We start from the raw sequence: 15,628 nt of genomic DNA on the forward strand, positions 1-15,628 counted from the left end.
GCCAGTGTGATTTTATAGAGCCATGTCCCCATCAGATATAAGCTGTCTCTGGTGAGTGCTGTTCAGTCAGTACATATCATTCAAGTTCACTTGTTGTGCTGTACATGAGATAGTTGCAGGAAATTCCTGGTTTGGGAATAGCTGGGATCATTTTTGTCCAGAGAGAGAGACTGAATGTTTAGTCTACACTGAATATAGCAGTTTGTTGCATTTTTTCTCTGCAAGTTTTCTGTTTTCTATATATTTCCCTTTCTGTTGCACATTCCCTCCTTCAGGAATGACCACAAACTGTGCAGTTAGTATCTGCATTTCTACTTTGTTAACTCATTCATGGATGAAATGAAACTTCTGTTAAGCTTTTTTTTTTTTTTTTTTTTTTTTATAATTGCCTCTACACTACTAAAACAACTTGTGGAAATAGTTCTGTATAAAATGATTAATTCATGACCAATAGTTTAAAAAAGTTATAAATATTTAGAATCTTTTGAAATATGACTGAGGACCTTAATGAGGAATTTAGAAGATATATTTGACATTGCTCTTCAATTCTCTGATGTTTCATTTTTCAATGAGTTGTATAGTCCTTAAATATTTAGACTAAAATGTAAGTGCATGTTAGTGATGCTTCAGATGCTTCCAGTTTTAGTCTCAATCATGAGACCAGTGTGATGGGTTTTTTCAGTATTCTGTATCTTTACTTACTGATGCTACCATATACTTACATATATATAATTTCATGTTTAAAAATTGCTGAAATATAAAGAAAAGTGGCAGTAATGCATTAACCTTGAAGATGTGCAGCTTACAGGATTGGAGACAAGCTACTCAAAGGATGGGGTTTTAACAGATCTGTGATCTAAGACACTTCAAGTGGAATGTGCTCCAAGTTATGGCAGTCTGAGCTTTTAGTTTATCTTGTTGCATGCCTCCTGGGGAAAAAATATTACAGTGGATTGTTAAGAGCCAATGTGACTCACTGTGATCCTCAACTTTCAGTAGCCCAATAGGGCTCTTGAAGGCAAAGCCTAGTGAGAACTACGATATCTGCAGATGTTGCAATTGTGAAGACTTTCAGAAAAAAAAACAGTTTAGGTCAACACCAAAAGGAATCTGACCACCTTCTGTGTCCAGCTGACCTGGGAGGGTTTTTTTCATATTAGCCTGTCTAAACAATCAACATCCTGGTTTTCATTCTGTGGATTTTTGCACTGGAGGCTTAAGAAAAGTTTTCTTTCATCTCTCTTTGAAAGTAATGAAGAATTCAAAATTATCTTAGCTTGTAAGTAGCCTACAATTTCTGAGAAACCATAGTTTCTCAAAATAAAGCTTTTTATGGAAAGAATATGACATTTATTTTTTTATATATATATATGTCCTTATATATATGCAAGAAATAACAGCCCCAGAAAGGAGTTCAGAATTGAGGCTAAGGCAGTTGGGCTGGAGTCAGGCAGCTCCTCTGTGTTTTCACTGGTTCTAGTTTCTGGGAAGATTCAAAATCCATAGTGTGGGGTGTTTGTTTCTTGCAGAGGTTTTAAGAGCAACCAGTTGGTGAGTAAAACTAATAAAATGCTAGCTGTTATGTTTTGCTGAGAATCTCTTATTGCTGTCTTGGTACATCTTTATTTTTCTTTATGATTTTGTTTGACTTCTGAAACAAACCAAGATGGATCTCGGAGGAAGTCCTTCATCTGCAGCCCATTTATCACAGCAGTAAAACTGATCCTGATGTAGGGTGGAAGCAAAACTGTAGCTTACTACACCGTTGAAGTTCCATGGAAGAAACTTCTTGAGATTTTTGGCTTCTTTATTTGTTTAGTTTCCTAGTAACAGAACAAAGTTGAAGCTAGTTATGATGTTGGTTTTTTTTGTGTACAGGTCTGGGTTCACTGACGTCTGTGGTTTCATGGCTTATGTAGGAGCAGCTGAGCAATTTTCAGATAAAATGAAGGAAATAATTGGGCCATTTTTTTGTCATCATTTTGCTGTTGTAGTAAAATGTAATTGCAAAAGCACACTGCTTGAGTAAAACCAGTGTTAGGAAAAAAGGAAGGAACCAGTGCATTAAAGATAATTTGGTTTTCAAAAATAGACATTGCCTATCTTTTAATATACACAGTCCAGTTTTATGACATGCCTTAGGCTTTAATGTAGGAATTTTAAGATGAAATTACTGGACTATGTTATGGGAAGGTCATGCTAGAGGACTATGGTACATTGCTTCTGTCCTCAAAATATATTAAATCTACTCCAGGCCTAGAATTTTTACTGTGACTTTAAAGAGGAGAGAAAAAATTTGTGTCTGGAGATAAAATGTCCACCCACTGAATCTCCAAATGTTATTCTGGTATTTCATGTAATGTTATTTTCTGTGTTTAACTTGCAGTAATGACAGATATCTGCATTAGGACTGAGTAGGAGTAGCGAGTTGTTGAGTGTGAGTTGTGACAAACCATTTGTCTTTTTTAGGAGTGTTATTAAGATTTCTTACACTCTTCATTATTTCTGTCCATCTCCCACCAGTGTGTGCTCCCAGTGAAGGGCCAGGGGAAGGAGAACATGGCCATTTTTTAAAAATAATCCCCAACTGGATTACCAGATGGAAGTAATACCCATGGGAGCACAGTTGCAGCCTGGGACTGCTTATGAGGGCTTTTAAACTTTTCTTTTGATCACTTGACAGAATTGTTTTGGGTTTTATAAATTTTATGGAGTGTGGGTTAGGGTTTATATGGGCTGACCTTAGGCAGCACTGTGTAGGACTTTGTAATTACAAACATCTCAGCACTAAAGGAGTAAACAAATATTACTGCTTAAGCGTTGATGTCAACAATGCTCTTGTGCACTGAGGTCCTGCTCCTCCAATACACACTTTTGCAAGACTCTTTCTCACTTTGATCTGCCTTCTAGATCTCTCTTAAGTGAAAAGACATTTTTTGAAGATTAAGGTTTTGAGAAAACTGAGGAAAGTGGTGGAACCCATTAAATTGCTGCAACTCCCAGAGTGGATTTATGGAAGGCCTCCTGTCAAAATTTTTGACTGTTTTATGGATAGATTTGAGATAAAAGTACTTCAAATAATCACCACAAATAAATTAAGTCTGACCAAGAATTCAAAAAACAATTAGTGTACATTAATCCTGATTTTATAATAAAAACTGTGTTAGAACCTCTGAGCCTGCAGACACAAATATGTGTCCAAGTTAGTGATTCTATAAAATCCAGTTTTCTGAACAGGAATTTAATGATTAATGCCTCAGAGTGCATAATCACATCTTTGCCAGAAAATGTTTTTCTCTTCTTTGGCTCACAATCTGCCTGTTTAACATTATCTGAAGTAAGGCAAACACAAAGGTGTTAAGGGTCTTTGTGCAAGAGCTGAAGTCTTCTGTGCAGCTGAATGTTGGCTTCATTTATTATAGGATATGTGTCTCCTGGTCTCCACATCAGCTCATTTTTAAAAAAAACATTGTCTAAGCTGTTATTTGAGCAAGAGACTGATAGCTATTTTTAAATGTGTCTTTTAGTTTGTTGTCTTCACTCATAGGGCATGACAGAATTGTTCTGTTGCCCAGCTTTTCTCCCTTTCTTAACATTTGTCATCATGGCTTCATCTTAGAGGCAGCAGTTTCCAGCAGCTTGGTGTTTCCTTCTCTCTTGTGGGTTTGCTTTTTTTTTTGCTGCTGTTGAAGGCCAGGGGGGCTGTAAGGTGATGTTGGTAGGTGGGATTCTTTCCCCATGTGGATGCTTTGGGAAGACTCAGATGGAAGTGGTGGGTGGGGGGGAGATGTGGGTGCTTGCTGCCATTGCTGCTGAGCCGTGTCCTTATGAGTAACCACTGGAGCCTGTGTGGTGCTGCTGCCTGTCTGGTCAGCTGGGGTAGAAGAGAGGAGTGCAAAGAGGAGTTCAGGACCAGTTGTTAGAGGAGACCATGGGAAAGTGTTGAAATGGGAATAGATAGATTGGAAATTAATTGATTATGTGTGTAGAGTATAACTGAAGTATGAGTGTGTCATTATATGAACACGTTTTCGGTCCCCCATCACAATGAAAGAAGAGAATGAACTAAATTATTGCTCAAAGTCTTTTTCATTACTATTTCCTATGATTCAGCTATTCATTTAAATAAAACCCATGCTGGAGTATATTCTATGGTTTCTCTCTCTCTCTTGAGTTGTTGAGTGCCTTGACAGGTTCTGCTGCCACCCTCCACCCTCCATCTTTCAGTGTAGCAAATGTAAGAAAGGAAGCTAAAACAAAGGTGCTCTTGCCTTCTTCCTAGGTACACTTTAGTCTGAAATCAGTTTACAGCAGAAGTAAATGGCTTGCAAGACTGCTTATAGGATTGTGAATGTGAGTTAAAATGCTAGTCTGGGCTGCAAGACACAGTGAGATAGCATAAAGAGCCAGATGATGTTCACTCTATAAACAGATATAATGAAATCACTTACAATTTATAGTTTTACATCTTTCTTCTTCATGAGCTTTTACGTTCCAACTGCATCCCTGCATTGCTCTTCTGTTCATTGTGCCATGAGACTCAGTATGCTGAAACTGGCAGTATTTGATATTATGGAGTGGTTTGTGTGGCATTGAAATTAAACCAGGGATAAATATGACCATGAAGACAGGTAGGAAATCAATATATTAACACCCATGAGTTCTGCACTATTTCAGAAATACTCAATATTTACAAAGCTGCTTGCATGAGCAACATATGCTTCTGACTGTGGGAAATTAAGGCTCTCTCTCATCTTCCAGCACTGGGCTGGAAGTTTTGTTGCTGTAGTGACCAGAAGGACACTGGCTCCCAGCTGGTGAGGCACAGAGCATATATACTCATTTCAGATCTCTTAAAAGCAGCAACAGTCCCAGCATGACACTGTAAGGAGGCAGCAGTAGACATTGCTCATAAACTGATTGGAAGTGTGTGTTGTATCAGCATTTCCTCCCGTGCTGTGATTTACAGCAGTAGGTGGGTGTGAGGAGGAGTTGGCAGAAACCATGATTGCAAAAGGGAGTTTGGGACCCACCAGCCTTGAAGGTTGATTGTATGCTGGAGGTGAGTTTTGTGTCTGCTGATGGGAAATTTAGTACTGTGTGTCTTGTGGAGGGTAAACCTCTGCAAATGGAAAGCCTGTCAAAAAGGCATGATTTCTGGAAATAAAGACTTCAGCCTCAATAGATGCATCATTCTGCTGGGTGATCTTTTAAAGGCAGAAAATAACCATTAAGGAAGGCTTCAGTAGTGGGAACTGTGTGTGATTATCTGCAGTGATAGGGAAGTTTATGAATGTGTTTATTAATCTTTTCTCTTAGCCCATTTGTTCCTCCCCTCTGGTTAAGTTTTGAGAAATGAAAAAACATACAGTGTGGAAGAACAATTTGAAATTTTCAGGTATGAACAGAGTGAAGTAACCATATTTTAAAGCACAATACCATATTTTGAAGAACACTAATAATAAACAATATTCTGTTTTTGCCTTTCTCTAGGACTCCAGAGCAGTGTCCGAGTGTGGTTTCTTTGCTGTCAGAGAGCTACAATCCCCACGTGCGTTATGGGGCTGCCATGGCTTTGGGGATCTGCTGTGCAGGCACTGGAAACAAGGTGAGGGCCACAAAGAAGCATCTGTGGCCAAGACTGTTCCTGCTCCCTCCTGTGACAGACACATTGTGTGCAGACATCATACATGCAGATGGATTTCTCACACATATATACTACCAGCCAGCAGGAGTACAGCACTACTTTAAATTCTTTAACTTTTCTGGGTATAGAGTTTCTTTTCCTGCTTGTACAGAATAGATAAATTAGATTTTTTTATACGTTACTGCCACATTCTTGGAATTTTGTCTTCAAAACTTTTCTTAGAGTTTTCTTACTGTCAAGTTCCCACTGAACTTTAAATGTATGTTCAGTATTCCAAAATCAATACTGCTTTGCCCTTTGAGTGGCAGTGACAGGAAGAGAGCAGGTGTTTTGCTTAACTTCTAGCTCTTTTCATCTTTCCAGTGATACATGATTCATAGAAGATCCATGTAGTAAAGCCAAGTGAAATGAAATTTAATTAAATATATTGTTGTTTCAGGAGTGTAATTAACAACCAGTACATTTTATGTATTCTCACTTTATAAGTATCAGTGAGGGTTAATTCTCATGGCTGGTAACAGACCATTTATAGTAGGATTCCTGCTTCTGCTGAGGGAAGTGAGCACTCATTGGAACAAGCAGCAAGTAAACTTGGGAATAACCTCCCTCTGCTTCTCCCACATGTGTATAATAATCTGTAGTGGTACAGAAACGCAGTTTCAGAACAGGTGCACAGACAAAGCAATATGTCATGCTTCTGAGTCTTTGATAAATCTCTTGCTTATCTGTCTCATCTCTCCCTGTATTAAACGTTTGGTGTGTGGCTCTTGCGTGAGCGCTCCCGAGTGTCGCTGTGCTGCCAAAAGCACAGAATGCTGACGTGCACTGCCTGCCATCTTTAGTAGCTCAAGCATGCAAATTTGAAAGCAGATCTCAGAGTCCTATTTTTATCCAGGTCGCTTTATTCTCAAGTGGAAGGTGGAATCAAGGAGTTAGTTATTTTTAACCTGCTGCATCTGACAAGTTAATTTAAGTGGAAATGCTTTTAGTCGCAAGAATGAGTCTTATTTCCAGATTCATTGTATGATGACCTAAACCATCTGATTACACAGAGACATGTCTTCCAGAGTTTCTATTAGTAGGTTTTGAAGGCCCAAATAGATTCAATTTTGGAGATCAGAAAGTTCAGCTTTTTGTCATAGTGGGTGTTTCATCCATGGTACTGAATGCTTGCCAAAGAGTGAATGAGTCACCTTCAGGTGAAGAAGTACAGCCTCCAACATAGCTCAGATGGCAAAAGCAGTCTTAATGAAGGCATGATGTTATTCTAGAAGTGGTTCTTTGAAACAATGTTCTGTATAAAATTAACTTGTTTTTAAAAGCTTCACCTAATGGAAGTAACACCAAAAGTGGTCTGAACTGGGAATCTCTTGCACTCTGCACTCAGCTACATTTGCTCATCCTCAGTTTAAGTATGGACAGAAGGATACTCTGAACAAGAGATTACTTAAAAGATGCTAAATGCTACAGGTTCTAACAATAAATTGTAAGGCCAAGAATATGGAAGCTAATGTGATGAATGCATCTGTTGCATATACCTGTTGACTGTTGCCCTGTTTCTGCAGGGAGATCTTGTTCCATCTGCCAATCACTTGTTTTTAGTGTTTCTTTTCTTTTTCATCACAATTTTTAGATTAAAATCTACAGTGATACAGATTTCTGCTTCATTTGCCAAGAACAGGCAAAACATTTTTTAAAGTATATCTGATAGCATGAATCCGATAACCTTCCATTGGAGAATTGAATCCTGGCATTCTAAAAATAGTAGTATTAACTCTGTGCCTGTGTATTTCTTCATTTCTTTTAGGAAGCAATCAATTTGCTTGAGCCCATGACAAATGATCCTGTGAACTACGTGCGTCAAGGAGCTCTGATTGCATCTGCCCTTATCATGATCCAGCAGACTGAGATCACCTGCCCAAAGGTAGCATGTCACACCTCACATACCTCACGTGCCTCTTTGGTGGGAAATTGTCTTGGATGCCAAATCTTTAGTGCCTGGCACTGCATGTAAGCACTGGCAAGAGGCTGAACATGTCTGGTAAAGAGCAGAGCTGAATGTACGGTGGGAAGCTCCTGCTTGGATCAGAGTATGTGCTCTGAATGATGGGACCATGATGGCAGCATTCTAACCCTAGGCACTACAAGAATAAATGCTCTTCCTTAAAAGCTCTCAAAGCATCTTGTAATGATAGGAAAGTGACTGTAAAGACATTGGTTTTGATGGTAGTAAGCTTAGTTTTGGATGTGGTCACCATGCAGAGAGGTTCTGTAAGAGCAGTGTTTCCTTTGTAGTTCATTGTTCACATGAAACAACGTCAGAACTTTCAGAACAGGCTTACTGAGTTTATAACAAATACTCTATATTTTAATGGAGTTTTCTGCTCATAAGGTGAAAGGGGTTGCATATGTTGTGTTTAGCTTTTAAAAGTAGGTTCCCTGTGAGTGTGTGACAGGTGATGATATGCAAACATTTGTACAGGCTAAAAGTCCACATTGGAGAAGCTTTGAGGTTCCACATTCCACCTGCTCTGGTGAATGCTGAGGCAGAGCAGTAGCTGGTACTTTGCTACTCATCTGCTGCATATTGGTTGCTTTTATTGATGTGATTTTAGAAACTGAACTGTGATAAAAACAGACACCTTTTTACTGCATTTGGATGAGAAGAAGGAAAAAAGCTGTCCAGTGAAAGATTTTACTTGGGAAAGTCAGAGAAGGAGATCTACAAATGCAGGTGTTTGGGTATTTCTAAGTCACGGAACATGAAAATTTGCTGGCAGACAGTTTGTTCCTTTGAATTATTTTTTTTTAAAAAGAAAGAAAAATGTTAGTTTTCACTGAGCAGAATCTGGGAATGTTGTTTATATTATCGGAATTGTAGTTCAAGTGAATAAGCCAAGAATAGTAGTTCACTTAAATAAGCCATTGGAGAACACTAGACTTTTGTTAGATCCCCCTGTCCTCCAAGATACAAAGTTTCTGTAATATGAAGTTGAATTATCTCTCTGTGGAAAGAAATTAATTGTTGTTTTTATTGTTTGTTCCTTGGTCAGGTGACTGGAATGCCAGGCCTCAATATAGGAGATCAGGTTTAATCATTCTGTGTTGCTCTAGTACTGAAAAATTATATAGCTCTCCTGTGCCTCAGTTTCCCAGCAGAAAGAATTAATGTTCCTCAGTTTCCCAGCAGAAAGAATTAATGACTTATATATCAAAGGACATTATGAGGATCAATTCATTTTGGTTTGCAAAGCACCCTAATCCTCTTGGGATGGGAATTGCAGTCTGCTCTGAATCAGTCAGCCTTCCTAAAACATTAATCACTTGATGAGTCTGCCTGTTGGAGTTTCTGGCTTTTTGAGATGATAGATGAAAGACTCTGTTTGTCCTAAAGAAAAATGTGGGTAGGAAAATATCTAGTGAAAACATGGATTGTTTGAGGTGTGTAATAAGGCAGATCTCTTTTCCCAAAGAGGCCTGAAAACCTTGTCTTTCAAATCACGTGTGATACTTCTGCCTGATAAAAGGGTGGTTAAAATAGTTGGCCAGCAAATACAGGAGGAGATGTATAGTTTGGGAGTCAATGGCTTGTTTAAAAATGGGGCCAGAAATTGAAACACCTTAATGCCAAATTATTGTCTGATATAGATACAGAAGGCAATTAATTTTCTGGTCATAGAAGCTCTACAGATATTAAAAATCAAACAGAAACAAAGTTCCAGATTAAAAATTAATAAAAAATACCTGAAATATTCTGCCTGTTCAGGAACTAAACACGGAATACACAAATTTTGCTTTTTATAAATACCCCAAAAGTTGGTTATAACCATTATTGTTTCTTGCTCAAAAGTAAATATTTTGAGGGATATGCTTCCAATTAAGTTATTTATTATTCATGGGAAACTTTTTGGAGATCTCTGCCAATCTGAAAAAAAATTACTTAACTCTGATGTGAAGTGATGGAGTTCTTCAGAAAAGGAGCCATTTTTAGATTGCCAGGACATATTTTGATCTGATTAGATTCCTGAGTGACACACTGGACACTGTGTGCCAAAGGGTGTGACTTGATGGATGTGGGCATTTGCATTGCTGAATAGGCACGTAGGAAGAGCAGTGTGGTGATTTTTGTATCCCACAGGCTGTAGAGTCTTGATGGGACTACAGAGAAGCTAAAGTTTAAATATCATCATCTCACTGTTTCTCAATACCTGGTGATGCTTTGCATGTGAGAGATGGTGATTTTAAAAAAGACTGTGTCATAGAGCCTGGCCAGCTTCCTGTCATTGCTGCTCAGTTTTGTCTCTTCTGGGATTTGATATATTTTTTTAGTTAACTTATTATTAATGAGCTTTGGGTTAGAAATACTTTCAGTTCTCTGCTGATCATTTGGGGAAGATGGTAGCAAAAAATCTTCCTTAAATAGTTCAGGATGTTTTTGGGAATAAAATGTTGTCAGAGTTTTGAGAGCTGAGCATTGCAACACCAAAATGCCAGGAATAAACAGAGATTTAAGAATCAAAGTATTTTGGTTTTAAAAAAAGCCATTTTTATTGTGAGAAAAGGGTAGATGTATGCCTTTGAATTAACTTCATTGTGATCTTCCCTTTGTGTTTGTCCTCCTCTTTGTTGTGCTCAATTTTTGTTTAAATGAATAATTCAAAAAAATTTAAATTTAAATAGTTTAAATAAAGGATTGTGAAATAAAGAATTATAATTACATTAACTCCTTGAACTTGCAAGTTGCTTAAGGGCCAAAAAGGCATAGCAGGTGTTGAGTAAAGGTGGTTTGGTCTCTTTGGAATTGAGACAATTCCTCCATGTGCAGCCAACATGATTTTTCCTGACCTCTGTTGGTAGATTTAAGAACCATATTAGTACCAGATATAAAATATTAAGAAGTTTATTTTATGAAATGGAATTCAAAGTTACAGATGTGATGAGGTCATCATAAGAGAAATCAATGACAAATTCAGGATATGTTTGTGACCTGCAGGGCAATGAAGTCAGCAGTTTTGGAGACAAACTAGGTGCTGAACTACTTGAAAAAATTAATTTAATTCTGGTTTTGTGTTAAGATAGTCATCTTGGCAAAATGAGAAAATAATAAACAAGGTCAAGCCTTTTTCTCCATCTTCCTTCAATAATATTGGCCTGTTGTCTTTAAGATGTGAAGAAACCAGGACCAGATTGCTGTTGGGATTTTCCTCCCATTTAGATGAAATGCTAGGTCTTGCTAGGGTGCAAGAATGATTTTGCAATATTCTGGGAGCACCTTTACTTTATGGAAGCCCTCTGCTGTGAGATGCTTCTGCACACTCCTTCAAGAGGGCAAGTGTATGCAGAATAACTTCATCTTTTGAAGAAGACAGACTCAACATGCAAACAGTTTAAAACCTATTTTATTAGATTTTATTAATGCTTTTGTCCTTAAGAGCTTGCATTTGCCAGAAGCATCGTGCAAATCACCTGCCAATATTTCCTGTAATAAACTGTTTATAAAATCTTGTTCTTGACAATCTCCTGGGCTTCATGTGCATGAATAGTGACTGGTGGAGGGAGAAGTGATAAATAGCCTGATAAATGACAGCCCTTGGTGGTAGGAAATGGTGCTGTATGGTTCTCTAATCTCAAAGTCTCTGTTGTTTCCTCAGTGTTTCCAAGGTTCTTTGTTTGACTTCATTTGAACTCACTGCCATGTCATTTTGGCCAGCACTAGTTATCAGAATGGGGTGTGTGTTTTGTTAGAAAGATGAAATGAGTCATTGTCTATATTTTAGTGTTCCTCCTGGAAGCTGCCCAGATAAATTTCTAGGTAGCATTTCCAAATGCTGTAGAATTTTTGAAGTGCTTGAAGATTTCAAGGGAGAAACAAAGCTTGTGAATTTCATAGCATATTAAATAAACTTACACAGTAGTTTGGGTTGTGCTTGTTGCTGTGGTTTGAAGGAAGAATAATAGCAGATAAAAGGGCTTTACTAGACAAATTCTGGCAGGTTTTGCCTCAACAGCTTAAGAAATGGCTGGCTGTTGACGTCTTGGTCCATTTTGTAGGAGGTGAGTGCCCCAGCACCTTCTCCCAAGAGAGAAGCATTGGCTCCATGTGAGGTTTATACCTTCCTGAACTGCTGCAGCCAGAGCTGCCAAAGCAGGCTTTCCCCTGCAGCAAGGAATGTTTTCAGCTGGGAGCTGATCCAGTCAAAATTCCCATTCCTGTAAAGCATTTGCTTTGTAGGAACAGCCTGAACAAGCATGTGGGCCTATTATGCATTTGAGTGTCGAGACCTTGGTCTCAATCCTTGGGCTGGGTTGTCCTGGCCCCTCAGTCTGGATAGTCTGTCACCCTTTCATAGAACAATTTTGCTTCCATTGACTTTAAACTCTGAAAAGGGTACACTTAGTGCATTTTCCAGGCCTGGCAGTGACCCATGGCTCACAATGCACAGGTATGTAGAACTGATATGAACACAGAGTACTCTTGAGATGGAATTACATATTTTGTATTTTTATTATAGATGGTGTAAGGACTGTTTCCTACTGCAGCTATTCAGTGCTTATTCACTGAATGCGTGTTCTCAGCTGATCTGCTGTAACCTGTCCCTGTCACCTGGAGAGGTGGCAGGGTGGAGCAGCCAGGTTTCTGTCCTTGGTCCCTTGTCAGTGTCTCAGACACCTCTCTGCCCTGCATGGGGTCCTGCTGCCAAAGCTGGCAGGTTCCTGGTGGGCTTGTTGCCTGGGTGTTTTGTTCACATGCTCTGTTAATGCACACATGAGTAGGAGCTGAGGAAGGTGTATTAGAAAGGGTGCTCACAGTGCCCCTTGACCAGGGAGGTGGATGGTTTCCCTTTCTAGCCCTCCCTCTCACCTTCCCAAGTGAGGGCTTCCTGCCCTCTGTTCCAAGGCTGCTCTGTCAGTTCAGACACCAGTGTGAACATCAGCAGTTCTGCTGAATGCCTTCTCACTCCACCCAGGCTTTAGTTCTCTGCAGATTTGATTACAGTGTAAATTCTGGATTACAGTCCACCAAATGAGCTTTGTAACATACATCTGTTTTCATAAATATTCCAAACCCAGAGGCTGAGCCCAGAGTCAAGGGAATGGTGTGCTCTAAACAGAGGCACTGGAATTCTGCTGCTCAGCTTAACAAATAGTTTCACCTGTTACTTCTGTTTCCCAGTGTGTCTGTTTCAAACAATACCTGAAGGCTTAGGTTCACCTGGTCTGCATGTGGCTGCCTTTGAGGCCCTGTTCCAAGCTGCAAATGCAAACTAAGGTGTTTTTCCAGTGTACAAAGAGGTCAGATGTAAGAAGCAAACCATTTTCATTGAACATGTAAACCTCAGTGTAAGCTTTTCTAAATAAAAATCATGAGAGCTTGAAAAAGCATAAATGGAGGGAAGCAAGAGCAGAGTTTGATCTGAATACCCAGAATAAACCCTGCATTGTGTGTGCAGTATCTCCCTGCCACACATCTGTCTGACTGCCCTGATAATTTATGTTGCTCATTTTTCTTACTTTTAATAATTGCAAAATAACTAAAAACATTTTAATGCAAAAAGGAATTGGTGAGTAGAGAACTAATATTAGCACACAAATTAGAAGTTTGGACTTCGGTGGAAAAAAGGAAATAGCTGCTGTTTTCCCCTGACAGTTCTAATAAATGCATGCTGCTCTTCCAGAGAATTGTTTTGTTCAGCTGTTGCTCTGGTGCTTCATGGTAATGAGACTGTCCATTGGTGTGAAACAGCCATTTTAATGCAGTCCTATTTAGCAGGACAGGACTTGCTTGTATGAACGTTAATGTCTTCTGGTATCACAAAGTGGCTCAATCAGGTTAGATGCCATCAGTGCTGAGTGAGTTGAGGTGACAAGTAGTATCACTGGGTTACTGGCTGTAGGAGTGAAGGCAGGGAAGATGTCACCTAGAGAGTGTCTGTTCATTTAGGACACCTGTGTTTTAAGTGATGTGATGAGGTACCCTGCACTGAAAACTCTTTTGCAGAAAGCGTGGTCTCACTCTGAACTGTGCAGGGTGTGCAGGGCTGCCAAGCACTGCTGCAGCTCTTGGGTATAATGCTCATGGGTTGGAGAGATGGTCTCTGTCTTTTGTTTCCACCCCAGATATTGGACATAATATCTCAAAGGTCTGGGCTCAACTTCTTACTGCCACTGGTCAAAAATTCTCATGTGAAATGCACTGCTAGCATTGCCTTGGCTGCAGGATTACCTCGTGGCTCAGATGTGCTTTTAGAGGGGAATCTGATCTTGTGCCTTGCTGAGAAACCCCTGCAGTGTGATTCATCCCCTCAGACAGCTCTTCGTTCTGTTTCAATATTTATTTTTTACATTGATGAATCCCAGTTTAAGAAAATGTTATTCTCAAGCACAGTTCTCGTGTCACTGACTCAGTTGTATGAATGGATGTTTGTCACAGGTGTGAAAGCTTTCTGCAAAGCTTGAGATTCCCCAGGCAGGCCACATGTGATGGGAGTGATGCCTGAAGGCTGCTCCTGGTGCCCTGTGCTGACCCTCCTTGGCACAGCTCTGGAGCTCAGTGTCCTGCATGGATGGGGACCAGCAGTTTGCTGGGTGCTGTCCTGAGTTCTTGGTCAGTGTTTAAGCCTCTATCCCAGGTACATTTAGGCTCCGGGAACATCAGAGGCTGTGCCAAAGCCCCTTCCTAGTGGTCGTGTTGAAGCTTGGCCTCGTAGGACACTTGTCACTGAGCAAAGCTCACTGGTGACCCTGGAGAGCACACGCTCTATGGATGTGAGCCGTGTCTGGAATTAAGGCTTTATGCTTGGAAACTTCAACTGTGTTTGAAATTATCAAAACTGCTCAGTGTCTCTGGCCCTACTGCCTTGAGCTAGAAGTTTGTCCTCTCTTTTGTGGCTGCAGATGTAGATAGAGAATTTAGAATACCAGGAACAAAATGGGCCCGTAGTAATGGGGAGAAGCTTGTTAAAGACATCTTGGAAGAATTCTATTCAAAAATGTCTCCTTTGCTTTTGAGACTGTCAAACGAAGGCTTAGTATGTAAAAAGAAAAAAGAAAAAAAAGGAAGACAAAATGTCACATGAGTATCTGGATTAAAATTAATTTTAAAAAGAGATAAATACTCTTCCAGATGTTCTGTGGGTGTGATGTGGCTTCCCAGGTTTTGACTGGATTGCAGACTGGGATTTTCTGGTCTGTTTTTTCAGCTAGAAAAATTATACTCAAGCTAAATCGTTGCTCCATTGCATAGATTAAAAGACATAAGTTATTAATTTATGGTAAAGCCTTAGATATTGCTGGATGTGATACTGTTCTGTCTCTTCAATACTTGGTAAAGTGAAAGATGAAACCGTTCAAGGGCATAATGATAACATAAGCAAAGATTTACCAATTTCCTTTACTGTGTACTTAAGATATTGCGGTGAACATATAATGGCATAAACTGTTACTTTATTAAATATTTTCTTTAATGATTCTCACTTAAAAGGTGGGAGTGAAATAGCAAAAGTTGCTGATGATGCATCATAGGGGCATTATTGGTACAGCAGAAATATTGTGTAGGAATAATGGAAAAAGTTGTAGGTTTTCAGCAATAGGAAATTGAGTAATTTTATTAAAGTGCAGTGCCAGTCACATACGAACATAGAATAGTTCTTACTACAAACTCATCAATTGGTCTTTTATTCCAGTGACACCCTAGAGATTCTAAGGGTATTCCTATAAGGTTTGCAAAATGGGATTTGGAAATGCACATCCATCCTGAATATTTTAAAATCAGTATATGGATATCTTCAAGTGGAGAAAATCTCTGTAATTAATTATTAATGGAGTGACTTGTAATACCAGTGACTAAAGTTGTTGAAAATGCAAATGTCATTGTAGGGTGCAAAATTGACAACGCTCTACTAAAGATGGACAATTTGACTCGTGCGGTCAGTTTTATAATTTCTTTTTCTTTTTCTTTTTCTTTTTTATTATTGTTAACCA

General features: G+C 39.2%; 1 protein-coding gene across 1 annotated transcript in view; it reads left to right on the forward strand.

Annotated features, from left to right (window-relative positions):
• The window catches only part of PSMD1 (proteasome 26S subunit, non-ATPase 1), a 66,069-nt gene that overhangs the window by 37,427 nt on the left and 13,014 nt on the right, over positions 1–15,628 (forward strand). Inside the window, exons 17-18 of the mRNA XM_058812635.1 lie at positions 5,494–5,608; positions 7,455–7,571. Of these exons, the coding sequence (XP_058668618.1) occupies positions 5,494–5,608; positions 7,455–7,571 (232 nt within the window). The remainder of the gene's footprint in view (positions 1–5,493; positions 5,609–7,454; positions 7,572–15,628) is intronic.

Source organism: Ammospiza caudacuta, chromosome 11 (genome assembly GCF_027887145.1).
Source record: "Ammospiza caudacuta isolate bAmmCau1 chromosome 11, bAmmCau1.pri, whole genome shotgun sequence".
In the NCBI taxonomy this organism is placed as follows: domain Eukaryota; kingdom Metazoa; phylum Chordata; class Aves; order Passeriformes; family Passerellidae; genus Ammospiza; species Ammospiza caudacuta.